The 27,629-nt window shown below is 47.0% G+C and overlaps 1 protein-coding gene across 2 annotated transcripts in view; it reads left to right on the top strand.

Moving 5' to 3' along the window:
* A2M (alpha-2-macroglobulin) overlaps positions 1–27,629 on the top strand; it is a 47,512-nt gene that overhangs the window by 5,191 nt on the left and 14,692 nt on the right. For both annotated transcript variants that reach the window (XM_067536688.1, XM_067536687.1), the window contains exons 3-21: positions 809–965; positions 1,981–2,033; positions 3,774–3,794; positions 4,171–4,339; positions 5,422–5,506; positions 6,633–6,756; positions 10,878–10,992; positions 11,114–11,223; positions 11,935–12,096; positions 13,225–13,452; positions 13,847–13,910; positions 14,607–14,749; positions 16,728–16,877; positions 17,602–17,772; positions 18,757–18,898; positions 20,689–20,806; positions 21,414–21,642; positions 22,037–22,163; positions 26,398–26,519. In XM_067536688.1, coding sequence (XP_067392789.1) covers positions 809–965; positions 1,981–2,033; positions 3,774–3,794; positions 4,171–4,339; positions 5,422–5,506; positions 6,633–6,756; positions 10,878–10,992; positions 11,114–11,223; positions 11,935–12,096; positions 13,225–13,452; positions 13,847–13,910; positions 14,607–14,749; positions 16,728–16,877; positions 17,602–17,772; positions 18,757–18,898; positions 20,689–20,806; positions 21,414–21,642; positions 22,037–22,163; positions 26,398–26,519 — 2,490 coding nt within the window. The remainder of the gene's footprint in view (positions 1–808; positions 966–1,980; positions 2,034–3,773; positions 3,795–4,170; positions 4,340–5,421; positions 5,507–6,632; positions 6,757–10,877; positions 10,993–11,113; positions 11,224–11,934; positions 12,097–13,224; positions 13,453–13,846; positions 13,911–14,606; positions 14,750–16,727; positions 16,878–17,601; positions 17,773–18,756; positions 18,899–20,688; positions 20,807–21,413; positions 21,643–22,036; positions 22,164–26,397; positions 26,520–27,629) is intronic.

Genomic DNA, 27,629 nt, shown 5'->3' with positions numbered 1-27,629 from the left:
CAAGCTCCCTTCCTGGGACAGACCCTTCGAAAGGCCTTCCGATCTCCGCATGGTACTGGCCAGGAGAGGGGACTGCGGCACAGTTCATCACAAATGGCCCTTCAGATTGGCTTCAGATCAGACCTCTGGTGCCTGGGAATTGCTTGTGGGTGTAAGAAATGGGTTTATTGTGTGTGCTCTTTCTTCTACTGGCTGCCTCAGTGCTGTAACCACCTGCGACTTACCAAGAGCTAACAAGAGTACTCGAGTAGCTCAGGAGAAAGAGACTTGGCCTTTGGGTCTGATGTTAAATCCCAGCTGACGAGTGCAGTCTGCGTAGCCATGGTTTGTCACCCATGGACTGGAGATTGAGTCTTACCGTATGCAGAGAGGTGTGCAGGGGGTCAATGCATTTCATCTAGAAAAGGGTCACAGGATCACAGTGGGTAGATCTCTTTAGGGGAACAGTATAACAGGAGGAAGGAGGTTTATTCCCAAACTCTTCAGGTGGCAAGACAAAAAAGGAAGATACATTTCGGGCTCCGACACGAAGGGGAAATTTGTCAGAGACAGAGCGACTGGGTGGAGGAAGCTGGTGGAGCCTCTATTGCTGCAAGCACCCAGAGCAGCAGGTTAGAGGGGATGTTAGCGCAAATGTGGAGTTAGGGGAGGTCAGCCCGGGTGCCCCTGCCCCTGATCTTATCCCTGTCAACTCTGTGGTTGGGCCTGGGATGGCTCCACACAAAACCCTTATCTCCCAAAGGCAGGTTCAGTTGACGAGGCTGTTGAGGGGAATTTCTAAGGCCGCTGTTCTTTTACCGTTCTCCAGCTTCCCAAATCTAACAGCTCGTCAGCAGCCTTTCTCACCGTGCTGGTGCAGGGGCCGACGCTGGAGTTCAGGAGCCGGAAATCGGTGCTGGTCAAGAACTCAGAGAGCTTGCTCTTTGTCCAGACGGACAAACCCATCTACAAACCGGGACAAACAGGTGCAGAGAACTGGGTGGGGAACTGCATTCAGGAAATCCTCCGTAGCCTTTGTAAGCATTGGATCCATGTTGGCCTGACATCTGCAGTGCACTGAAGGTGCCAGATCAACAATCCCTGGAGAATGAAGAATGTTTTTTTAATCCCCAGCATAGTGGGGAGTGCTAATATAAGCCACCCGCACACATACTACCTGCATGCCAGACTCTGTGGCCTATGCCGTTTTCATCCTCTTTACTGAGACCACCAAAGAGGAGATTTCACTCACTGCAACAGTGTATTTTTATGACTTGGATGCTTGTCCCACTCAGAACTGGGTTGAGGTCTAACCAACTGATTTCACATAGGCAGTCAAATAGCCTTCAGGAGAGAAACGGACTTTGCTCACTATAGATGTGGAGTCAGTGCCATAGAGGTGAAAGAATTCCATAAGCCATGTCTATTGTGCCATCCATCCCCCTGACTTCGGGCTGATTTGGAACTGGTGCCTGGAAGTGGAAAATTCTGTACTACTTTCCTTGATCACCCAGTTTTCTCAGCCTGCGTGTGATGGTTCAGGGTGATTAGCCTGGTGCTGGAGTGGAGCTGATTTCCTAGAGCTTGTCTTTTCTATATAATGAGGTCATGTTAGAACACAGCCTTGAGGAGTTGTGTTATTTAACATGATGTTACACACAACATTTCAGTCAGTGTAGACATAGACAAACCGTGTTTAACATTGTGTCAACTGGTGCTGGTGAATCCTACGGTTCCAGCAGCATTTACCCATGATCAGTAGACACCAAGATAAATATGACTTATGCATGTCTACACTGACAGCAAAGGTGCTTTTAACATTGTGTTAATTAACATAATTCCTCAAGGTCTTGTTCTGACATGACCTAATTTTCTAGTGAAGACAAGTCCATAGAGATGAAAGATTCCATATCCCATGCCCCATCATGACATATGACTGACATTTCCTGCTTTGCTGGCTGAATGTCTCATCATGGAAATCTGTCTGTCTGTCTTTCTCAGTCCTGTTTCGAGTTGTCTCTCTGGATGAAAACTTCCATCCCCTGAATAAGGTGGTAAGTATGCTAGTCCTTAAGTCATCTGTGTGGGGAAAGGGGTGAGAGAAATATCCCTTCGAGAAGAGGTATAGGTGGGGCCCTTGTGCCAGGCGTATCCCAGTGCTTTCTGACACTTCACGGCTCCTCCTGTAGACTGCTTCACAAAGTTGTCTGATTACAGTCTTGGAAAGATTTGGGAATGACATGACACACAGACAACATCCCTTTAGCCACCTCAGCACTACGCAAAACTCCCTTGTTACTAGGGTCATAGGAGATGCCATTACCAGATCACTGTAATTGGACCATTTATCCTGGTGGTCTTCCTCCCTGCTACACCAGATCACAAACACCATGCTGCTCTCATGCCTCCCTGCTATGGTCTATCTGCTGCAACCCTGTCCTCTGTCTGACGTGGCCCTGCCACATGCTTCACAGGAAGCTTTAAAGTTCCCATAATGCACCTGTGACCCGTCCATGCCTAGGGTAGCCCCCTGAAAATGCCAAAGTCAGGGCAGGCTGTAAAAGGAGAGCAGATTCTCCCAACACTGGTGGGTGACACTGAAGTCAAACTTCCCAACCAGCCACAAACAGTGCTTCTGATTCCCCACACTGGTTATCAAGAAGCTGAAATAAAAATATACACAGCCCCCTTTTCTGCATTTCAGTCTCTGGCTCCCAATCGGTCACTAGGTCCAGTAAAGAGATCAGTTATTTAAAAATCTAAGCTCTTTAACAAGAAGGTTTCTCCTGACCCCAGAGGGTCAGCCACAGTACCAGATCAATATACGTTTGGATCTTACCCAAAATATCACACTGCCAGTCAATCCTTTAGTAACTAAAACTAAAGGTTTATTATAAAAGGAAAGAAACAAACTATAAGAGAAATGCTAAATAATTAAAGCAATCAGACGCATACAATTGATTTGAAAGTCCATACATATCAGGTTTCTAGAAGATTTGTGGAGTTACAGGTTTGTATAGTCCCTCCGGTGTACATCCAGTACCTGGATGGGTCTCAGTCCTTTGTTTCACAGCTTAAGTTCAGTTCAGTTGTGGATTGGTTAATCCAGAGGTAGGTGAAGACTGACTGAAGACAAAATGGATGTGGTGCAGCTGCCTTTTATGTCCTTTGGCCTTGGCCATGCTGTCTGTGGAAATCTACAGGAATGAGATGGAGTCCAGGGTCACATGAGTAAGTCCTGGTGACTCATCAGGTATATCCCTAGCTTGACCCCCTGGGTCACCTGGACCTGTAAATTTCCTTAATGGGCCATTAAGCAGGCTAGTGCTGCAGCCATCCTGTCTGGGGTGTCGCCCAGAAACACAGCAGAAATTGAAATATAGATACAAACATATCCATAACTTCCCTTACACATATAACACATGAACATAAACATTATCATCTTACTTAGCACATTACAGCCTTTCTAACGGTACCTGACACAGCATATCTCATATGAATTATTATGATTTTGACGTTGATGTTAAATAATATAATGAATGCCTCCCTGCCCCAATCCAGCCAGTGTCACAGCACCTCATTATGCAGCGCTGTCTCATGAAGGGACTTTTTTTCCAGGCCTTAGCTGGCGATTGGTTTATGCTGAAGCATGTGGCTCCATAGCCCTGGTAATCTGTATCCTCAAGACGCTGTTCTCATTTACATCCATGTCTCTGACCCTTTTCAGGACATGCTGACATTTCCATCTGAGATATGAATTCTAAACTCATTCTCCCTTTTGCACTTATTTCCAGGTTCCGCTGGTCTATATCGAGGTATGTAGAGGAATTTACTTGGTGTTCAGGACTATCACGTCTCACCATGGGCAGCAATCAGCCCCCGGCTGCTTCAAGCTGCTTCTTGTTGATTTTGTCTAGGGGATGGACCCACAACACTAACTGGAAGAGGGATAAACTTTACCCCTCAGAGCGCCAATAATGCACCCAAATCCCACCATGCAGCCCTCTGCTATTCCGGGCCTGGGCTCCCCTCACAGCTCTGCTAATGTTCTGCCAATGCTCCTCCACTGTGCCCTGCAACCACCTTGCTATTCCAGGCCTGGGCTCCCCTCACAGCTCTGCCAGTGCTTCTCATTTGTCACCTGTAGCAAAACCTGCTGTCTTAGTAATTCTGTGGTCTTGACACCTCTAGGACCCACAGAAGAACCGCCTGTATCAGTGGCGAGGAATTGAGTTAAAAGGGGGCTTCACCCAGCTCTCCTTCCCCCTCATCTCTGAGCCCATCCAAGGGACCTACAAAGTGGTGGTGCAGAAGGGCTCTGGGGGCAAGGTACAACACCCCTTTACTGTGGAGGAATATGGTAAGGATGGCTGCTTTAATAGTGTCAAGCCAGTTGCTGGTAGCTGGTCCAAGGTGGTGAATGAATGCTGGATTGAATGGGTCAGTTGATCTGATCAGCGTTTTTTGCAGAGCCGGCATGGGACAGGGCGGAGTCTCTGTACTCCCACAGGTTGGGGTGGTGCTCTCTTCAGAGTAGTCCTTTACTATATATCTTGAGGGTTGAGGACCAGAGAACTCAGTGCATCCTCCACCTCAGCCCTGGATTTCAGGGTGTGAAACCCATCACCACTAATACAAGATCTTCGCGGCTGGAGTGGTAGACACCCACTTTAGAAAGACTCCAATCAGACAGGGATGTGCTCCCCTTTGAGTCAGTGTTAACACCAATTACAGCAGCCTGGTGCTAGGAGTCCTGAAGTTTCAGATGAGCTGTAAGGCTGAGGTCCTGACTCCTCCTGGTTAATACAAATCCTAAGGCACTTTCCGCATGAGCCAGGGTGTTAACCCCAGTATCCTGACCACATACTAGTTCCTTTACCATTCCACCTCCCGGAAATCCCTCCTGATGTTCCCACCACAGAAACTGCTCACTGCCCCTCCGAGGACACTGTTGTGTAGTGTGGCTGGCTTGGCGTGTGAAACGGTCTCATGGAGGAGAGAAGGGGCTTTTCCCCTACTGGCAGCTAGGGGAGACCTCCTTTGGCTAGAGGCGTGTGATTTTGGAACTGAAGGAACCTGCGTCTAGTCTCAGCACCTCTGTGCGCACACGCGGGTGTGCGATTTATTTAACAATTATGCCTGCTGTCAGACATCTTTGCGGGACAGATTGGCTGCCCTGTTCCACCTCAGAGGCAGCTGCATTTTGGTGGCAGGTGCAGTAATCTCTATATTACTATGGCATTATTTTAAAAGATGCGGAGCCCTGTTGACTTCAGCGGGAGTTGCAGGTGATTAGAACCTCTGAAAACCAGGCCAACGAGAGAGACTATGAAATGCGTTGGGGCCCTTTGGGAAAGCGGCTGTAGAGCGATAACCACCTCTCCTTCTCACGTTAGCCCCTTTCCTCTACCTTTGTGGTGCCCTTTGGTCTCTTTTCTGCAGTGCTGCCCAAATTTGAAGTGCTGGTGAAGTTGCCCAAGGCGATCAGCATCCTGGACGAGAAGTTGACGGTGACCGTCTGTGGTCTGTGAGTATCGTTCTTTCATTCTCTCCTCTCTTGGTTTGTCTCTCACCCCAGTTGTTAATGGAGCCACAGTTGGGAGCTAAGATCAATATGTATTTCTTAACACAGTTTTTGGGACCTACACACAAAGGCCTCCAGGCCCAGGAGTGAAATACTTTCTCTAAGGCCCTGTTTATAACAGACTAACAAGCTGTTCAACGACTGCTGCTTGGAGCACCTGAAACTTGTAAGACTTGGACATCTCCCCTTATGGCCATAACACACAAGAGCTCTCCCAGGTGTTTTACAGTCGTTGGTTGCACTGCTTGGGGTGAGGTGTTTGGCTGAGGTCCAATAGGACTGGTGCTTTGAACAATGGCTTCTACGAGGCAATCCTGATTCAGCTACTTCACCTAATGCTGTCCCGCAGTGCAGTCTCTCATGTCTGGAAATGCCAAGAGTTAATGCTGGGCACTCTGAGAGGCACTGCAGAACGCACTGCGACAATGAGTTGGAAGACATTTGATGTGTAATAGTTTAGTCAAAAATGGGGCTGTAGTGAAGATTCATAATCCAATACTCAGACAAGTGATTCAGCCAAGCATTTCCAGCAATCCGTGTTCTTGCAATGGGTTCTTCAAGACTGAGTTCTGCTCTCAGCTATGCAAGAAACAAAGCAGATGGCTTCAGTGGCGTTAGATGGGATTTACAGAGAGGCAGCTGACAGCATTATCTTGCCCCTCTAAAATAGATGCACGCCTTATCTGGCTCTTCTGAGGCCACTCTGAGAATAGTACTTTTATCACTATCCAACTTAAAATGGAGGGGGACTTTGAGAAGAGCAACACAAATAATGGAGGAACTGGAGGGACTGACTCGTGAGGAAGGACAAAAGAACTAACAACCGAAGTCAGTCTGGTGTAAGCAGGCACAATGCCATTGACTTCAGTAGTGCTTATCCCTTAGCTGAATTTGAGCCTAAATATATTAACAAATCCGTGGCCACCAAGGACTTCCCACTTCTCAATAGGCTGCATCGTGGAGAATAATCAACCCTGCTCTGGCCCTTGTGGGGACAAACTAACCATCTTCTCCACCTCTTCCATGTCACAAATGGCCTTGGTTTTCTTTCACCCCTCCCTTGTTATAGATACACCTTTGGAAAGCCAGTCCCTGGCCTTGTGAGCTTCCATGTGTGCCGGAAATATAACCACCCAGGCACCTCCTGCTACGGCAAGGATTCAAAGGCAGTGTGTGAGGAGTTCTCTGGACAGGTGGGTCGTTGCTACTCTGGTGAGTGGACTGGGGTGAGGCGGCATGGATAATAAAACTGTATATATGCTGTAGTCACAGTTCTGCACTGGCAGGGAGATGGACTGGGTAGGTTAACAGGTATTTTCCGTGCAAATACTGTGGGCTACCAGACTAGATGTACCCGTAATGATAGATCTGGACTCCTCATATATCATTTCCTTGCCATTGCAGTGGCCTCAGTCCCGCGTGTACCTCAGTCCCCCTGATTCTCTCCCTGTGGCACATAACAGTCTAATCTCCTAATTGTGGTTGTTAGGGTTAGTGTGCAGGTGCTGGGTAGTGTTGGCAGCTGGTGACATGCAGGAGGTCAGACTAGATGGCCTCGTGGTCCTTTCTGGCCTTGAACTCTAGGATTCTGTCTAGCAAGACCTGAGATATTGGGTTAGATGGAGCTACAATCTGAGCGGGAGGTGGAAATGGAACTAGATGGACCAATGGCCTGCAGAGATGGGATGATTACAAGATGATTAATTAATTATCTGTTATATTACAGTAGCATCTAGGGCTCCCAACTGAGATCAGGACTCCATTGTGCTAGGCATTGTAAATACACATAATAAGAGACATCCCCTGTCCCAAAGAGCTTACACCCTAAACAGACAAGACAGACAAAAGGGTGGGAGGGGGAAAGGGCCCAGTTTGGTGCAGGAACTCACTCAAGTTCACACAACAGAGTCAGAGCTGGAAATATATCCCAGGTCTCTTGAGTGCCAGTCCAGGGTCCTGTCTGCCAGACTGCACTGCTTCTCACAGCACCTATGATTCCAGGCCACTTTAGACATACACGGCTGGGCCTCTTCTCTGACTCCAAAGAGCCTGAAAGGTGAAAAAAGCCAAAACAGACATTGACCAAATGATTCCGGAAAGGGAGAAGGTAGGTTGGAGTGAGGGGACGAGGAAGGTGATTTTAGCAGCAGTAGCCTGCCCAGACTGGAGGGGGAAGAAGCCAGAGAGGAGGAGGTTACAGTGACAAGCTGTGTGGGTACAGCAGTGGGGACAGTAAGGAAAGGACAGGGTTTGGCAATGTCTATCTAGCTATCACCTCGCCCTGCTCTCTATTTATCTAATCCTGAGGTTCTCAAAGTGGGAGGCGCACCCACTAGGGGGCGCGAGATGGATCTGGGCTGGGAGCGGGGCTGGGCGGCGGTGGGGACCCCAGCGCCTCACGCAGGCAGTCCCGGGCAGGTGTTGGGGGTGGGGGACCCTTTGGAGGGGAGCGGAGGCAGAGGGAGGCTGCTGGCGGAGTCGGGTACACTTTGCGCAGCCCCCCCGCTGCTGCCGGGCATGCTCCCCACTCCCCACGCTGGTGCCACTGGTGCCGCTGCCCATCTCAGCCCTCCCGCCGCTGCCAGGCACTGCTCCCCACGCTGCTGCCTGCTGCCACTCGACTACGTGGTGTCGGATCCCCCCCGGGAGCATCCACCGCACTCACACATGTAACTACACACATTTACAAACTACAAATTTACTGCCACATTTACAAACTGTGCTGCTACTGTGGGTTTGATAAAATGGATCATTGGCTCATTCGAGCAAAGGAGAACAAAAAAACGCCTGAAGAGACAAACAGGGCTGGCAATGAACGTGCTTCACCTTCTGATGAAGTCCCGGTAGTAGGCGATAGTGAAACACAGGCCACTACAGTGAAGCAGAAAAGTACGGCCTTGACACAGAAAGGTAAACGGAGAAACTATCATGACGGATATATTCAGTGTGGTTTCACCTACTTGCTTACTGAAGGTGAGCAGTACCCACAGTGTGTCTTATGTTCGGAGGCGCTAGCGCTAGACAGCACGAAACCCATAAGGCTAAAGAGGCATTTGCTCACTAAACATGCTACCTACACATGCTGACAAGCCAGCTGAGTATTTTCAGTGAAAAGAACAAGACCTGAAAGGTCAACAGGATGTTATGAGCAGACAAACTACAATACCTACACAAGCACTTTGAGCATCCTACGCAGTTTCGTACCTGATTGCTAAATCTAAAAAGCCACACACAATTGGAGCAACGCTAGTTCTTCCTGCTGCGGTAGCAATGTGTCATATTATGCATGGAGATAAATGTGCAACTGTGCTTGAAGCTGTTCCTTTGTCCAATGACACTGTTGCAAGACGCATTGAAGATATTTCTATAGATATAAAGGTTCAGTTTATCGAACGTGTTAAACAGAGCCCCAAATTTGCCTTGCAAATTGATGAATCTACAGACATATCTGATGTAGCTCAGTTACTCGTGTTTGTAAGATATTCCTATGTGAGGAAACTACACGAGGATTTATTATTTTGCATCACACTGCCAGAAAAGACGACAGGACAAGAAATATTTTGCAATATTGACAACTTAATGCACAAAGTAGGCTTGCAGTGGGAATTTTGTATCGGTGTATGCACAGATGAAGCTGGCGCTATGATGGGGAAAAAGACTAGATTAAAGCAAAAGTTCTGGAAGTGGCACCACAGGTTCTTTTCACGCACTGTGTCATACACAGGGAAGCCCTGGCTTCTAAAACTTCAACCGGAACTTAATTGTGTTCTGCAAATGGCAGTAACAATTGTAAACTTTGTGAAGTCTCGATCCCAAAATTCAAGATTGTTGGCAATGTTATGCGAGGGAATGGGTTCTGAACATGAATCGCTGTTCTTACATACAGAAGTGAGGTGGCTGTCAGGAGGGAAATCCCTAATGCGTTTGTTTGAGCTGAGAGATGAGCTGCGTTTGTTTCTTCATGGCGATGGGTCATCATACGCAGAACGTTTCACTGATTCTAAGTGGCTATCAAACTTAGCATACTTGGCAGATATTTTTGAAAAACTAAATGTGCTGAATGTCTCACTTCAGGATCCCAACACCAACATTTTGTTATTAAGTGAGAAGATGGATGGCTTTTTAAAGAAACTTGACCGCTGGCGGGAATGGCTGGAAAGCGGCAAGGTTGATATATTTCCATTGTTGGATGAATTTTTACAGGAAAACGAACTTGAATTTGAACTTGTGAAAACAATAATTGGCAGTCATCTCACAAACCTCAGCATTCACTTTAAGAAATACTTTGAAGATTTAACTCTTGATAAGTATGACTGGATTCGTCAACCCCTTGCAACTACCGCTCCCAGCAATCTGTCACCAGAGGCTGATGAAGCCCTTCTGGACTTGTCAAGTGACCAATCACTGAAGACAGTATTTGCTTCAATCCCGCTCAGTGAGTTCTGGCAGCCAGTCCCTGCAGAGTATCCTGCATTATCAGAAGCTGCTATGAATGTTTTAATACCTTTTGCGTCAACCTATTTGTGTGAAACAGCCTTTTCTGCTCTGGTTTACATTAAGAACAAATACCGATCTGCTCTTCAAGTAAAAAGGGATCTTCAGATTGCCGTCTCAGGAATACAGCCAGGAAGGGAGATTCTCTGCTGCAAAAAACAAGTGCACCCCTCACACTAATCAGGTGCAGCATGGCACTTTAATAAAATTATTATTTTGTTAGAATGCTTATTGTTTTCAATTTTGTGTGGGGTGTCAGCTGTTATTGATATATATGTAGGCCCTGGGTTTTTTTTTCTGAAAGTGGGGGGGGGGGGGAATTCAGGGGAAGGGGGGCTCAATATTACACAAAAGTCCACGGGAGGACTCCATTTAAAAAGTTTGAGAACCACTGTCTTTATGGTATTTATATGGTGCCTGTTGTGTAAGCCTTGTGTTTCAAACAGATGGATATATTCTAACATATAGGATACGTAGGAGATGTTTCTATTATGGTATATGCCCTACATATTCCCTTTTTACTTTTACATGAGATGTTTGGAATTTCAAACTTTTTAAAGAAGTTTCTAAATTTCAAACCTAGCAAACGTTTTACTCTGGGTTTCAACAACGTTGCTGTATATTTCAGAATGTTCATTGTCGGTTTCTTGATGGGTTTTCCGAATCTGAAAAATACCCTGAACAGTGAAATGTGGTGTTCTCTGATCTCTTTTTTCTCAGTTCAGTGGGCAGTGATGGATTTTCTAAATATGGTAAACCTTACACATGGGGGAATGAGAGACAAAGTCCCTAAGAATTTTGTTACTTCTTTGTCCATCAGGCAGACAACCAGGGCTGCATTTCTGAAGTGGTAAAGACCAAGATATTCCAGCTCAGGCGGGCTGGGTATGAGAACAAAATCCAGGTGGAAGCCAAGATTAAAGAGGAAGAGACAGGTATGAATTGTACAGACTTACCAGGGTTGTGTGGGAGCCCAGGACTGAATTGGCAGGTAGCTGCAGGGCAGAATTAAGGTGTGTTAGTTCATGCCCCCTCTTTGGGTTTTTTTTCTTGCAGGAGTGGAGTTAACTGAGACAGGCTCCTGTGAAATCACATCTATCATTAGCAAAGTCATCTTTGAGCAGATGGACTCCCACTACAAACCAGGGGTCCCCTTCTTTGGGCAGGTAGGGAACCTCCGAAACCACAAGCAGCTAAATGACACGTGAGCCTCAAATGAGCGTGTGACAGAACCTGCAGTTTCAGGTGGTGATATCTCCTCTCCTTCAGTGGGAGCTGCTGGATCACAGAATTGCTAATGCCTTTGCTTCTTCATCACAAGTTCCGGCACCCGCGTCTCTATAGTGTAGGAGCTGGGGCTGTGCACAGCTGGTTAGGCTCAAACTGAGGTAGAGTTTATCTGTCTCTGTGAGACCTCAGCCACTCTCCCTGACTGTCCTGAGGGCCCAGAGGAGACACTTCTGGTGGAATTTTCCCCCCGGCCCTTTGCCTACCTTGGCTGTTCTGAGGATGCCTCCTGCTGCGTCAAGTCAAGTTCCAGCTTCTCTAACTCTCTATTTGGGAGCCTCACAGCTCTGGGATGGGTGACCTCTGAGCCCACTGACCACAGGGAGAGATGAGAAAGATACAGCTAACTGGGATTAAGATAGCATTTCTCACTCTGGCCAAAGCATGTTGTCCTCACCGCCACACTTCAGTATCCCCTGGCATATTCACTGTCACTTGCCTCTGAGCACGTTCCCCAACCGTAATGTGTTTCATAGGAAGCGCCTTTCATGGCCACACAGCTGTGATGATGGAGTAAAGGGCCAGTAAGATTGTGGGCACCACCTTCCTTGCCTAGTGTAAACACACCAGGTTAATGTTTCCTCCTTTAGGTGAAGCTGGTGGACGGGACTAATGCTCCAATCACCAATGAGACGGTCCGGATTTCCTTGGAAGGAAGTGACTATGAAACTAACTACACGACAGATGATCAGGGGCGAGCACGGTTTGCTCTGGACACATCTAAGTTCAAGTCTGCCTCGGCTGGGCTCAGAGTGAGTGGCTGGGGGAGGGAGGGAAGAGTTATTGATGGGGCTCCAAGGGGAGTATCCATTGAGGTTTTGTATAGCTTTTCTGAACACAGAAATCCTCTCGCTCAGGGAATGTGGGTATATATCTATATCTCCTTCATGTCCCTGAGGTGGTGATAGCCCTGCCATCTGTTGTGAAGCCATGTGATAATTGTGTTTATCTTGTACTTTTCACCACCTCATCTTCACTCTGCCCATCAGTCCCTATCCCCTAGGATTTATTCCAACACTACAAACCTGCGAGCAGCTTCAGAGAGCTGCTATAACACAAAAAGAAATCAACCTGCCACAAAAATGGCTTCTTTCCCCTGAATGTCAAGGTTCCTGGAAATTGCATTAGCTTGAGATGCAACATCAGAATAAAGCATCAATATGTGGCCTGTCTTATTGGGGGAACATATTTAACAGGTGTAACATGGACTGGTTCTCTATTATCTCATTTTATTCTTTATATTGTATTCATTGTATACATTGTAATTCTCTTGTCCCAGGTTAAATACATGCAAAATGTCCACAATGCACAAGGGATATTTTTGAAATTTTCAAGGATTATAGGGAAAAATTTCAACATTTTCCAAACTGACAGGGAAAAATAAGGAAATGTGAGCTCGTAGGGCAGCTCAAGCACTAAATAACCTCCTCCCCCAAACAGAGTAGTTCTCTGCTCTCAGACCAACATTCTCTCATCTCTAAAAAGTCTGTTCAGTTTAGATTTTAAATTCTGTGGGTACAAGGTAAATCTGTCGTAGCTTTTTGTAATGTTCTTAGCACACTTTTGGTGCTCTATACGTCATGGGCCAACTTTCCCATTGATGTCAGTGGGAGTTCTGACTGAGTACGGAATGATGATGAAGGCCTTTGGATTAATACTACTAATAAAGAATATGTCTTGTCTTGTACATGGCGAGGAACCCATGGCCTCTGTGGGTTTGATCCTGGGAAGTGCCGAGCATCCTGAATTCCCATTGACTCTCCTATGAACAGAGCACCCAGCAGATTTCAGAAACAAGCCATTATTATCTCGCTCCATTGAGCACATGTTGTGAATTTCAATTCAAATCTAAAATATACATATATTTTCTCTGTTACCAGGCCACTCATAAAGCAGACACCTACTGTTACGACCGTTCCTGGGTCTCTCCTTCATACGAATCGGGCTATTTCAGAGCAAAGAGGTTTTACTCCTCGAGTAAAAGCTTTCTCAAAATAGAGCCTGTGTCAGAGATGCTAAGCTGTGGCCACACTCAGGAAGTCCGGGTGCACTATATCCTGAAGCCAGAGGTCGTGGAGGAGCAGAAGAAAATCATCTTTTACTATTTGGTAAACCTGGACATACTGACCTTTATCTACATGTACATGACACCTCCAGATGGGTCCAAGTGCCTGCCAGACAGTCAGCCCCTGGACAGTAATTCTAGGTGGGGCCACCACTTGTGTGTGGCCTGGGGTAAGAGCTTGTACTTATTACCCATAATCCTTCACACCTTGGGCTGATGCTCTTTGCTGAGCCCCATGCTGGCTACCAATGTTTTATTAGGACCTGGTTACATTGCCCCTGACTGAACACACAGAATTCTGCTAGCAGAGATAAACAGAGCAGCTCCTCTGGTTCCAGTGGCACAGAATTCCTAACATTCCTCTCTCAGGTCCCCCACTTCTAAGGCCTCTCCTGCCCATAATAACCCATTACAGGATGGTTTCTTCTTCCATGCAGGTGATGGCCAGAGGAGGCATCGTGCGAGGAGGGACCCACGTTCTGGCTGTAGAGCATGGAGATGGTGAGCTGTCACCACTCCTTCCACTGTCTCTGTCCTGAGAGGCTAGATCACTGTGACCGAAACACAGGCTGCTTCTATATGCAATGAGAGGACCAGCAAGTGTCATCCCCTGAGATGGGGGGGGGAAAGAGGGGGAGGACGAATGTCTTTCCTCTATCCCCATTCTATCTCTGGAGCTCAGGCCAAGCTCTAAGCGCCCCGGCCCCTCAGATCTCTTGACTGATATATTCTTTGTCACTGATGTCAGTCTCAGGAGACTCTCTTCTTGAGTAATTCAGGCTGGCTTTGCTTTAACCCTTGGGGAGCAGGAACAAGTAGAGATCCCACCCACTCTGCATCCCTCCCTCAGCCACCACGCACTTACAGAATCCTCTATCCTATTTTCCTGGGTCACGTGGGGCTTCTGAGTTCCCCAGGGGGACAGTTCGATGACGTGGGTTTAGAAGCTGGATTGAATCTCACCAAATTCATGGCACCAGTATGTGCCAAAGCAGGATCTGAATCCAGATTTTGTCAGTAAGAGCTGAAGTTCTTGTCCATAAATTGAGATCCATTCCCTGTGTTTCCATGTGCTCGGAATCCCAGCTGTAAGAAGTATGGCATGAAATGAAACCTAGAGACTCAAGAGAGGTGTGTGTCCCTGGCTTGAAGCCAACTTCCAGTAACTTAGCCTTTCTCCTTTGTTTTATTTGCCAGTTAATGGGACCTTCTCACTGATGCTCCCCGTGGAGTCTGATATTGCTCCCATGGCACAGATGCTCATTTACAGCACTTCACCCAGTGGGGAGCCTATTGCTGATTCAGTCAAATTCCAGGTCGAAAACTGCTTTGCCAATAAGGTGGGTGACTTGATTGAGAAACCCCCGTTCACTCCTTGACATCATCACCCATTGATCAGAGATGAGCAGCAAGTTGTGTTTATTTATTTAGATTTAGAAACGTTAAAAGAGTCACTTGTCAAATGCTTTGGACGACTTTACCGAATACTAAAAATAGCCCAAAGTGTAACTCATTTGTGGTATTTCGGACGAGGTGAGGAGGTGGAATAGCTTTCATAGCTGAAGGGTCCTCCCAGACAACACACAGCCAAGAGCCACTCCCTGTAGCACCTCCAGTGTGCTCTTTGGGATGGTGAGGGAGGTGGGCTTGTCAGGTAACCAGATCACAGTCTAGTTAGTTCACCACCATCACCCGATATGCAGTCCAGTAACTGATAGGCAACCAGGGCAGAGCATGGAGGGCTGGTAACAGCTACAAAGCCTCCATTAAAGGGACGGATCTAATCCTTGCTGTGTCTACTAACTGCTTCCCACCATTCTACCAGCATCACTGCCGTCTTATCCGCACTGAGCTCCAGCCAGCTCACTCCTATCCAGGCCACACGTTACAGCAAACAATGAGTAAAGCATTCAGTAGCACTGGCTGGATCGGATGAGACAGGGGAGAGCTGGGTGTCCTTAGCCCATTGAAGCACCGTAACCCATGTCCTCCTAATGACCCCATATGCTCTCTGAAGAAGAGAGAGGGGAGAATGTGCCCCGTGCAACCCCACATGAGAGAGCCCTCTCAGCAGAAGGGGACTCTTCTGAAAGACAGGGACCAAGCCACTGAAGGGCAGCCCTTCCACTCCTACTAAGGTTCACAGGCAAGTAAATGCCCCTGTGAGACCAGTGGAGTCAAAGGTGGTTGATAACATCAGCTTGGACACCTGTACTCCGATCAAAGGTATTTAGGTGCCTAACTTCCATTGATTTCGGTAGGAGTGAGGTGTCTAAATATCTTTGAGGATCTGGGCCCTGATCTTTATTCATCATCCAGAGATCATCCTCCTAAGCAGTTAGTGCAGTCACTATTCCAGGTCGAGGTCTGTACCCAGGTTGGTCAGTGTCAAGGGGAGCCGAGGCATCTAGAGACTGTGAGAGCTGTTTCACCACAACCTTCTCAATAATCTTGACCAAACATGGAAGAACAGGTACTGGGCCCCAGTCAGCCAGATTGTCAGCATCAAGTGACAAGTGAAAGCCACACCGTAGCTTCCTTAAGAGAAGCTGATGACCTGGGAATGGTTGACAGTTTCCACCAAGTGTGAACCCCGTCCTTCCCCGCTGGCTTTCATCAGCCAATAAAGACCGGGGTCCAAAGCCATGACTGTATGGCACAGTGTATTCCCAATACCTCTACAACCTCAGTGAGGGTCTCTGGCCTAAACACAACTAGGGAGGCCTTAGTATTTGCCAGGTGTTTGTCAAAGGAGGAGTGTTGGAGTGCTCTTGCACTTGCAATGCCAAGTTGAGGGATGGCTTCTTGGGAACCATTGCCATCTGGCAGCATCAAGGTCCTAGACTGTTCTTCATTTTACCAAAACCAGCTCCCTGATGGCACTCCTGGTATACCCAGGGTGCAGCATAGGCTCTGGGCCAGATCATGGGTGTGTCCAGCTGTACAAGCTGAGCCAGCAACCGCTTGGGATAGTGCCAAGGTGTTCATGGTAGCCATAAAATCCCGAACTGAGTCATAACTGTGAACGGGGAATTGCTCCAATGTCATCTTAGAGAGGAACTGGATATCAGTAGATAATAATGTATATCTGTGTGGGGAGCCCAGGATGGGAATAGCGAGGGGGATGCAGGGCAGGGTTGAAGGGCACTGGCAGGGCTGGGTGGGGAGCCCAGGAGGGGAATAGCAGGGGGGCTCTGGGGTAGGGTTGAGGGGCATTGGCAGAGCTGTGTGGCAGTGCCAGGACTGGGTTGTGCTGTGGGGCAGCGTGTGAAGGTATCTGGAGAAGTAGCTCCTCTAACTTCTTTCCTGGGGTTGCAGGTCGACTTGCATTTCTCACCAGCCGAGGGCCTCCCTGCCTCCAACACTCACCTCCGGGTCGGAGCCTCCTCAGATTCTCTGTGCGCCGTCCGTGCTGTGGACAGCAGCGTCCTCCTCATGAAGCCTGAAGCCGAGCTCTCGCCCAGCTCTGTAAGTCCCAGGCTGGTCCGGTGATCAACGGACACAAGAGCTGGTCTTGTCTTAAGGACCATGGTGGCAGAAAATCATGCTACCTGGTCCAAGCAAGACCAGCTCAATGTTGAGGAGTGGCACCTACTGGGAAAAAAAAACCTTCTGTCAGTGCTGATGTCTTAATTCTGTCCTGCCCTTATCTTATCTTCTTTCACTAGATGAGGAGCAGAGAACTGGGCACTATTTAGCTCCCAGGAACTTTTTCTACTCCTTTGGGATGGTACCATGTCTGGAAACAGCCCTGGTCAATGGGGCTGCTGATTTTCTCCTGTTCAGGGCCTATTATTCATTCATGTATTTATGTATATTGGTGTATTGCCTACAGGCCGAGACCAGGTTGGTTGCCCATTGTCTCAGGCACTTTACCAATATATAGTAAGTAATAATCTCTGGCCAAGGGAGGCCATTGCTGTGAGCATTGGAGCCGTCAGCAGATACTTTGATATAGTTGATCATAATAGCTGGGGCAACAAACTATCCACAGCCAAAGAAGCAACTTCCCACATCCCTCTTCCCTGTTCTCTTCTCTGGAATGCATTTACCTCTCTGGGTTTATTTTCTATCACCTTCACCTTCTCTCTCTGTTTATCTGTCTCCCTGCCTCTGCCTGTCTGTCTCCCCCAGCAGTGTTCCATGGCACTCGGTAGTCAAGAGGCCATGTGACGCAGTTCTGTTTGCCCAGGTGTATAACCTGCTGCCACTGAGGGAATTTCAGGGATATCGTCATGGCTCAGACATGCTGCCGGTGGATCCTCAGGAGGGGTGCATTGCCGTGGAGAAGATCATTGTGAACGGAGTCACCTATGCTCCAGTGTCGGAGCCAGATGAAGAGGACACTTATAGCATCTTGAAGGTAAAGTCTCCTTGTCCTGTCCTCATGGCTGTGGGGAGAGGAGGACATTTAAACCCATAGTGAGTGCCTAGTGGCATGTGGTGCAGGGATAGCTGCTCTGCAGCACTGATCATTGATCTATAACTGGGGCAAGTACAGTGGCGGTGCAAGCTTCCACCATGCACTGTCTCTCACCAACGTGCTTCAGCTCTGACCTGGAAGGATCAGGTATAAGCAGCCCTCTAGGGTGAGGTGAGTTCTCTCTTCATGGGCATTTCAATCCTTGATCTCTCTTCTGAGACTGCTAACAAGGGGTGTATTCGTGCTTATGGTGATGGTGTTCTTTCTGATGTAGGTAACGGATCTGCTAGGAACTGGCCTAATACTCACCAGCTCATTGCACATAAACCAAGGAAAGACCAGCATATAGGAACACCATGGGTTCAGGGCTGATTTGAGACTAGACTGGAACTGGTGAACTGGAAGTAAAATAATCCTTGTGCCATTACCATCCCCCATGACTAACGAATGCCCTCTGAGCTGGAACTAGATTGGAACCACACATCTAGAAATAAGACTCGGTATTCCATTCCCTGATTCACCCAGACCTCTGATCTGGAGCTGGATTGGAAAGTGGAACCAGTGTCCCAGAGATAAAAGGACCCTGTATCCTATTCCCTTATCCCTTTGAGCGGTGCAGTCTCCCAGACCCCTGGGACTGTCACTCTGTAGGTGATAGTCTCCATATCCTATTGAGGAAAAGTGTCAAGGTTTCCCCCTTGCTCATTAAAGTTCTAGTACTGGTGTATGTAGTGGTGAGGTAATATCTGTTATTGGACCAATTGGTGTAAGCTCGAAAGCTTGTCTTTCTCACCAACTGAAGCTGGTATAAATATAAAAGATCTAGTATCTCACCCACCTTCTCTCTCTAATATTGGTTTAGTTCTGGAATTTCAACCTCAACAGAAATAAATAACACAATGTGTGTTGGGTTTTTCCCTACAGGAAATGGGTTTGAAGGTCTTCACAAACTCCAAGGTGAGAAAGCCACATTACTGCCACCAGTTCCATGAAGTTGCACGGGATTTTGAGTATGCTGTAGTTTCAGGTGGAGTCCATGGACAAGCACTGGGATACAGGACAGCTGGTAAAGAACAAAGGCCTCACACGCATTCCGTTCTGAGCAGAGAGCACACCGCGGTTTGGGGGTGAATGCTGTTGTTCTTAGCAGGCCGCATGCTGGTTCTAGTGCTGGGGCTGGGGTTGTGGATTGAGCATTGGAAGTTTTGCCCACATCATGAACTGACCATTGCCTCCTGAAGTTTGAGGTTAGGGCACACCTCTCCTGACAGAGGGAGGGGCCTGTTTTGATAGCCCCACCCTTGGAGGTTGTTTCTGGGGGCTTTGAGGGAGAACATTATCCTGCTGGCAGACAACTCGGTGAGTAGCTCTCTAGAACTTTACAATGATCTTCCATCCTCAATCAGCAATAGAGAGTTCCCCAGGCATCGCTTTCTACAATGTGTCCTCACAGGTCACCAAAGTGACAACTGTGGTTCATGACTGTGACTGCCTACCGCAGGCTGGACTTTCAGAAAACAGGAAGCTACCCCAAGCTGGTGGTGTGATTTCACCACGCCAGGGACAAATGTGAACTCCTGGCTCACTGTACTAGTTTAACCATGGAAACCCAGATAGTCCCCTTGGAGTCTCCAATCTATCTTGCCAACCAGACAAACTGGACTTTGTGATAAAAGGTCACTTATACCAACAATCACATCACATTCAGGTTGTTTCCAGTCCCAAGAGACCAGTCACTTATCCCAGATCAGTTGGTACTCTAGATCTTACACCAAAGACAATGCAGGAGCCAATTTTATAGTAAACTAACTCCAGGTGTATTAGCTGAAAAAGGAAATGAAAGTTATTGAGAGGTTAAAGCAGGTAAAATATATGCGCATGTGAGTCACAGTTTGTAATTCCAAATGGTGACAGTGATGTAAAAAACTGCCAGTTTCCCAAAAGTCTTTTCAGGATACCCATAGTGTCTCTGGGGATCACTGCTTTGCATCTGGCACACTTCCCTAGAAGAGTTCAAACAGTCCAGAGACGAGGATCTTTTCTTGAATCCATACTTATAGCTTCTTCTCCCCAAAAATGGGAAAAATATTTTTCTTTAGATTTTTTTGTGTGAGCAATTTTTTTGATTTTCATCCAAAATAAAAAAAATATGTTTTTTTCTTTAGTTTTTCAACAGCTATTTCCGCCCACTCCTGAAAATGTTGATGAAAACCGAAATTTGTATATAAGCATTTCCGTTGAGCCAAAAAGCCGATTTTTTGTCAAAATATAATCTTTGAGAAAATTGTTGTGACCAGCTCTCAGGCCAATCCTTTCGAAGGCTGCAGGTTTTGGTGGCGATGGTGGAGCAGAAAATGACGTACTGGAGTTCTGATGACCCTCAAACACACTTCAGACATGTAGCTTTCCATTCCCATCCCACCCACCACAGCAGAGTTGGGTGTTTGATTGCATCTGTGTAGCTGGAAGGGAAAAATATCCCGAATATGTGTAAATTGCAGCGGGAAGTGTATTTTCCAGATCTGGTAGATGTACATGTGCTAGCTTTGATCGAGGGCTAGCACACTAAAAAGAGAAGTGTAGTTGGGCAGCATGAATAGGGGCTTGGGCTAGCCACTCCCAGCGTGATCCCACTTGGGACCCTACCTACGTACTGGGGAAGCTAGTCTGTCATGCCCCCCGCAACTACACTTCCATTTTTAGCACGTTAGCTTGATCACAGCTAGCGTACGCACATCTCTCCAAGCTGGAAATTACACCTCCCGCTGCTATGTTGACCTGCCCTCAGAGATAGAAGCATCAGGGTGGTGTTGATGCATTATGTCTGTGTTAATCAGTAATTTTCACCCCACTCAGGACCTTCGGAGAGAATGCAGTTAAGTTACCTTGCCATGGAAAAGACCCTTCCAGAAGCGGTGGAGACAGTTCGAAAGTATTTTCCAGAGACCTGGATTTGGGATGTAGTATCTGTGAAGTGAGTGGCTGGTTGTTGTTGTTTTAACATTATATTGTTTTTGTGATGATAATATGAGCCTCTTTCATCTCAAAGTGCTTTTCAAACTACATGTATGCGAGGATCACTCAGCAAGTGGCAGCTGTTCACGGGGCAGAACAACACTGCACAAGCTTCTAGAAAGGAATGTGAAGAGCTCCATTTCCAGTTGAAATTGCAAGAGGAATCTGAGCATTTGGATTGTAATGACCTAGGGATTGGATTACAGGGGTGAGCCACCCCCTTCTTGTTAAAAGGCTTGTGGGATCTTTAATGACCACAAGTGGTCAAGATCTCAGCTATATGTCTTGTCTGAAAGACAGCACCTCTGTCTAGCACAACACTCCCTAGCACAGTGGGCTCAGTGCTAGGTCAGAGGGGAGAGCACCCCATACTGAGTCCCCACGTCACTCCCTGCGGCACTGCACCACACTGGAGCGCTCTGTGCTCAGTGTGGACTCAGAGGGGAGAGCATTACCTACCGAGTTTCCCACCTCACTCCCTGCAGCACTTGGGTTTTCCTTCAGTGTCTCCCATCCAAGTATTGACCAGGCTGTGATCACGATCCTCTTTCTCTTTTTGTCATCAGCTCCCACGGAAGTGCCGAATTGGCCGTGACCATCCCCGACACCATCACAGAATGGAAAGCCAACGCGTTCTGCACCTCAGGTGTCACTGGCTTCGGCCTGTCCCCAACCGTGTCCCTCAGAGCCTTCCAGCCCTTCTTCGTGGAGCTCACCCTGCCCTACTCCGTAGTGCGCGGCGAGGCCTTCACACTAAAGGTCACGGTCTTCAGCTACCTGAGCCGCTGCATCAGAGTAAGGAACACTCGCACCATCCCCATGCAACCAAACCACAGCCCACACCTCTCTGCTTCTCAGACTCCTCTGTCTCCCAGCTCTTTTTAGCACTTGGTCTCCCTGAAGCCCCTGTCCTCCCCAAACACTTGTGAACCCAAGCCTCTATGCCCCTGTAACTCCTAAGCACCCTAAACCCCTGTAACTCTAAACCTCCACACCCCTGTAGCCATCTACACCACTAAACCCATGTGTTCCCTTAACCCCCTCTGTCCCAGATCCCTGCAAATATAGCAACACAAACCCTGTTCTGCCCAGTTCTCTGCATACCCCATCTGTTGTACGGTCTGCATCTCTAGTTACCACTAACTTACCTGGCCCCCTCCCTGATGACACACCTCTGGACAATTGACAGATCAGCATCTCCCTGGCTCAATCTGCTGACTTCCAAGCTGCCCCTGTGGCGGAGGAAGAAGAATCTTATTGTCTTTGTGTGAATGGAAGGAAAACGGTGTCCTGGGCTGTGACCCCAAAATCTCTGGGTAAGAGGCATTCTAGCTCTGATATTTTTGGGGGCTGGATGAGTGGCAGAGAAATCTCTGGGGGCAGGGATCTGGTAGCTCAAAAATTTCTGGGTAGGGGATTCAGCCTCCCCAAGATATTTCTTTGGGGTGTTTTACTTCCTTCCTTCCCTTAGACAAGACAGAGAACCCTAGATGGATTTCAACTGTTGGCCCCCTCCACTCAAAAGATTCTGTTTGACTAGTGTGGACCTCCACCAACACACTCTTCTCTAACACATCAGTGAAAGATGAGAGCTGGCTGTGTCTCTTCTGTCAGCCAGAAAAGAAGGTTATATCTCTGGGTTCTCACATGGACCAGAACAGCCATCTAGAATGAGGATGATATGGCTCTGTCAATGCTGGGATGGTTTGTGTGGAGACTGGAAGTCTGAGATACAATTATCACCCATCTGATTCATCCCTGCCCATAGTACATAGTGGAAGAACCACTTAGTTGGGACACCCCATGGAAAACTTAATGACCTGATTAAGTGGCCACATCCTGACTTTGAGAAGAGCCCATCTGAAAAGACTTAAACTGCTATAAAATCCGGTGCTGAGTTAGAGATGGGCATGAAGCCAGTCCACTGATCCAAAGAGCTTTGAATGCTGAGGTATCTGAACTCCAGTTCAGATCTGGATACAGCTTTTACGACTTGAGCTCATCTCTCCACTGAGTACAAGTACAAGTGTGACAATGAGATTCATTGCCTTTCTCCTTTAGTTGATCTTTGTTTCATCTTCTTCTTTCATTCGTTTGGCAGCTTTGTTAGTAATGAATCAGAGCTTAGCATTTCACAAAGCCTCCCTGAGACACCTACCTCCCCATTGAGCTCTTCTTATAACCTTGGTATCTGGTGACTCAAAATCAGCAGACAGCTGTTCCACCTCTGCCCTCCTTCTTGGCCGAAATGTCTTCCCCTTTGCTTCACAGAAATTGTGAAGCGCACAGCAAGCAGTTATAACCCTGAGGAAATGTTTTTCACTGAGGTCTAATATCACGAGTAGGCAGTGTCAGCAGACTTTCAAGCGGCCAAAGGCACATTCAGCTATCATTCTTCACCCGCTGAGCCTGTGGTTGAAGCACTTCTTGCTGTTGTCAACGTAGCAGGGATACAGCTTCGTGAAGCACAGGAATAAGGGGTAGGTTTATTGGGGTTTTTTTTGCCTTCCTCTGCAGCACGGGGCACGGGTCACTTGCTGGTGGATTCTCTGTACCTTGAAGTCTTTAAACCATGATTTGAGGACTTCAGTAACTCAGTCATAGGTCAGGGATCTATTACAGGAGTGGGTGGGTGAGGTTCTGTGGCCTGCCTTGAGCAGGACGTCAGACTAGATAATGATATTGGTCCCTTGTGACCTTAAAGTCTATGAGTCCATGAGGCTGAGTCTCCCAGGATAACTACTGGCATTTGCAACATCCCCAATGGTAATCCTCTGACCTGGAAAGAAAGTCCCTGCTTGCAGCTTTCTGAACGGACCTCTGTGCTTAAAGATGTGTGCATCCATGCACTTTTCCTGGCAGGGTTGGGAAGGCTGCTGCACAGTGATCTTCGTGCCTTGTCTGCACTGGGTTTTTTTGCACTATTGTAGCTTCACTGAAGTAACAGCACCAGAACAAACTCCTCATGTAGATGCACTGACTGGTGTAAGCAGTGACTTGCACTAGTGCCACGTGCCCTGGTTTGAAGTCAGAGTGCATGGCACTGGTGTGAGTCACTTTTCACATCAGTGCACCAGGCCTGTTCTGTAGCTTGGCTCTGGTGCGGCTACATCTATGTGAAAAACCCCAGTGCAGGCATGGTTTAAGGCACGGATTCACACAACAAAATTTTTGGCAGCTTCAGAGTGCAGCCACCAACTCTTTCTGGTGGCTGCTCTGACACTTTTTCCTAAAATACTTAATTAACTTTAGGAAAAACAAATAAATATGCACATGTATACATCCAAATCATTGTAATTTATTCATGGCATTTTTTTTGCAGACTCAATAATAAAAATAATGCATAGTTGTCTCTATTCTTTACTGGACCTACATAGACTAGAAACACAAATAAGGTGCTTTTCACATTCTTGTCTTTTTTGATGCTATTTCTTTTCCTTTTTGGTAAAAGGTGGTTGTCTGTACAACAATTCTGAAGTAAATTTAAAAATGCGTTGACTTAATAAAAGTCCAAATACTAATGAAAGAACATATCTGCAAATATGTCCAAAATTTTTCTCTTTCAGAAGCAGACAAAAAATCAGTCCAATCCAGTAATAATGATAATAGTAACAACAAACACAATCCTGTTATATTATACTTTTGTAATACAGTGTGATAATGAAATTAAAGTTCTGGATTTTAACACATCCACTGTATGGATCAGGCTACTTGCAAAAGTTCAGGAGCTCTTTGAATGGAAAGTCTGCAGGATCTCGGGTCTTCTGTGAAACTAGAAGGGAAACTTCCAGGTTAGCATCAGTAAGGAGATTTTGGTACTTGTTCTTCAGAAAATGCAATGCATTGAATGTCCTCTCACACAGCACAGTAGTAGAAAACAGGGAGAAGAAAAGCAAAATAACTTTAGCTAGGGGCTTGTAGGTGTCCTCAAACAGGTGCACATTATTCCAGGACGCCTGTACTATAACATCGGGCTGACTGAAGTATGTTTTCATTTGTAGTATGAGATACCTGAGATTGCTTAAATCCAAAGAGTCAAAGGAAGCTAATCTGTCTTGCAAGGCAGTTAGTTTGTTTGCAGCCAAAATAACCTGAACCAGAATAGCTGAATGGGTGGGTCACAAAGGTGCACCGATGGAAAAGGTTTCCCTCACTGAAATGATTTTCAAGGTCCTCGGAGAGGATACTCAAGTGTTCAGTTAGAGCTAAGCCGACTTTTCTCTGCACATTCTCATCCTGGCAGTTGAGAATCTGGCTAAGCTTGTAAAAATACTGAAAAGTTCCATTCCTTTTTTAGGTGCTGGATGATGTCAATAATTGTCATTCTGAATGTATTTATTAATTACTTCAGTGCTGCCAAATATCATTAGCTGAGGTTTCTGAAGCTCCTGCGTTGGGGTGATAGATGGCACACACACGTCCCTCTTTTGGCAGCAGACTGCCTTGCCTCCAAATATATCAGCAGAAGATGCTACCTTTCTGTGGTTATTCGAGTGTTGGAGGATCACCTACATCAGTGCGGGCTGGTCAGGGAAGGTGCATGATGTTCACAACTTTAAGAACACAGGCCTGTCCAGAAAGCTACAAGCCACGGACTTTCTTTCCTGCCGGGTGGATTACCACTGGGAATGTTGAAATGCCAGCAGTGATCCTGGGCGACCCAGCCGACCCCTTGCTCCCTGGCTCAGAAAGCTGTATAGCGGTCACCTCAACGGCACCAAGAAATGTTTCGGCTACCAGCTCGTCAGGTGCAAAATGACAGTTGAATGTGTTTTTGGTCATTGGAAGGGGCACTGGCATTGCTGACTCACAGATGGATCCTCAGTGAGAAAAATATCCCAATGCTGTGTCCTGCGTGATAGCTGCTCATTGATACCCACGTTTCTATGCCTGGTTCGGAGCTGTGCCTGCACGGCCTCGTCTCCCCACAGCCCCAGGAGATCCAATATCTCCTGTCTGCCCCAGGGAGGAGCATGTCTGTGGTGTGTAGCCAGCATAGTCAGCTGGGCGACAATGGACAGCTGCTAGGTGTGCTCGCCACGCCATGCATCCAGGAAAAGGAATTACAAAAAGTCATGGGGCTCTAAAGAAGTGAGGGGGTTGGGGCTTCTGGTCTCTGTGAACCCTGGCAAGTGGAGTTCACAATGGTGACCAGAGCAGTCAGCGTGGGGCATGGTGGGACAGCTGCTGGAGGATAGTAACAGTTGACATAAGTAATGCAGTGTTTACGCGATCACTGCGTTGACCGAAGTACATCAACCTTGGCTCTATCCAGTGGTAGTGTTATTAAGTCAGCGTAACAGGGCACTTACATCAGTGGGAACCAAACTGAAATGTAGACACATGCACAACTAGGTTGACATAAGCTGCCTTGCATCAACCTAACTTTGTAGTGTAGACCAACCCTACCTTAGGTATGGCTTGCGCTCTGCCCTCTCTAGAGAGCTTTCCATGTAATCAATGGTGCGGAAGAGCGGAGCACCATGGGAATGACGCTGGCACCCCTGTGGCTGCAGTACCTGGCAGAACCCTTGTCTCTCTTTGTTTCAGGTCATGTCAATTTCTCAGTGAGCGCTGAGGCCCTGAAGACGGAGCTGCCCTGTGGGAACGAAGTAGCAGTTCTCCCTGAGACAGGGCAGAAGGATACAGTGATCAAACAGCTGTTAGTGGAGGTATGTGGGCTGCTTAGTCCCTGAGATATAGAGAAGTGGTAAGTTTTCACACAGTGTAATGTAGGCAATGAGACATGCTATCGTACTCTGTGTAGAATGGCAAAACAGTAATAACGTATTACAGAGTGTGACGCTATAGTTGTCCACGCCTCCTCTGTTATAGGGAAACGGTGACAAATTACTACATAGCCTAATACGAAGGCACCTAGGGGAATTAGTTGTGTTTTTGGAAAATACTGCATACCCCCTTACAGAACAAAGCATTACGTAGTGTGCCAAATAAGCATAACATGATAACATTGCGTACCCTCTCTCTTGCCTAGGGCAGCAATAGTTACTTACGATATTACACAGTGAAATGAAATAGCACAGCATAATGCTGTATACCCTCACCTTTGTAGGAAAACAATAGCTCTTTATATAGCGTCTATTATCAGTGACAAATGATACATAAAGCTGCATAGCCTCTTTGTGTGTCATTAAAAAGCAAGGATAATTTATTTCATTGCATGATACCAACAGTAACACCAGGTATAATAATGTGTAATATCTTCCCTTCCTATTATCAGTATACCCTACTGCTGTCCTTTAATGGTAAGAGAAAATCTGCAGCATTACAGTGTGTAGTGTAATGACATATTCCACTATGTAGTGAATTGTCTTTCATTTATTGCATCACCCAATGTTAGCAATGACCCGTGGTGCATGGCCCGTCTGTTATAAAGGAGGTAAGATACCATCAGGCTTAGTGTGCTACAGGTAACTAGTAATGCAGGCAATACAGCTGCACTATTTTCCCCTTTGGTGTGAAGAGACAATAATTTATTAGTAGCTGATTTTATTTTATTCTAACAGATTATTAGTTTACAATATCAGTCCATGGAAATTTGCAAATCTCCCTCTTTCTCTGATTCACCCACTTGGCCTTTTACATTTCTCACTGTCCTCATTCATTGTCTGTCCAGTTTTGTCTAACTGTCTTCTCCCCATCTCTCCCATTGACTATATGTCCCTTTCTGGAGTTCCCTGCCCCATCCCCACACAGACTTTGTTCCTGATGCCAGATGCTCAGTCTGTCAGCAGCTTCTCACTATTCTCACTTTCCTTCCC

The sequence above is a fragment of the Emydura macquarii genome, unplaced genomic scaffold (genome assembly GCF_026122565.2).
Source record: "Emydura macquarii macquarii isolate MOO-44397 ecotype Brisbane River unplaced genomic scaffold, CSIRO-AGI_Emac_v2 contig_3623, whole genome shotgun sequence".
Classification (NCBI taxonomy): Eukaryota; Metazoa; Chordata; order Testudines; family Chelidae; genus Emydura; species Emydura macquarii.
The sequence above is the reverse complement of the archived record's forward strand: the minus strand, read 5'-3'. Positions and strand labels throughout refer to the sequence as shown.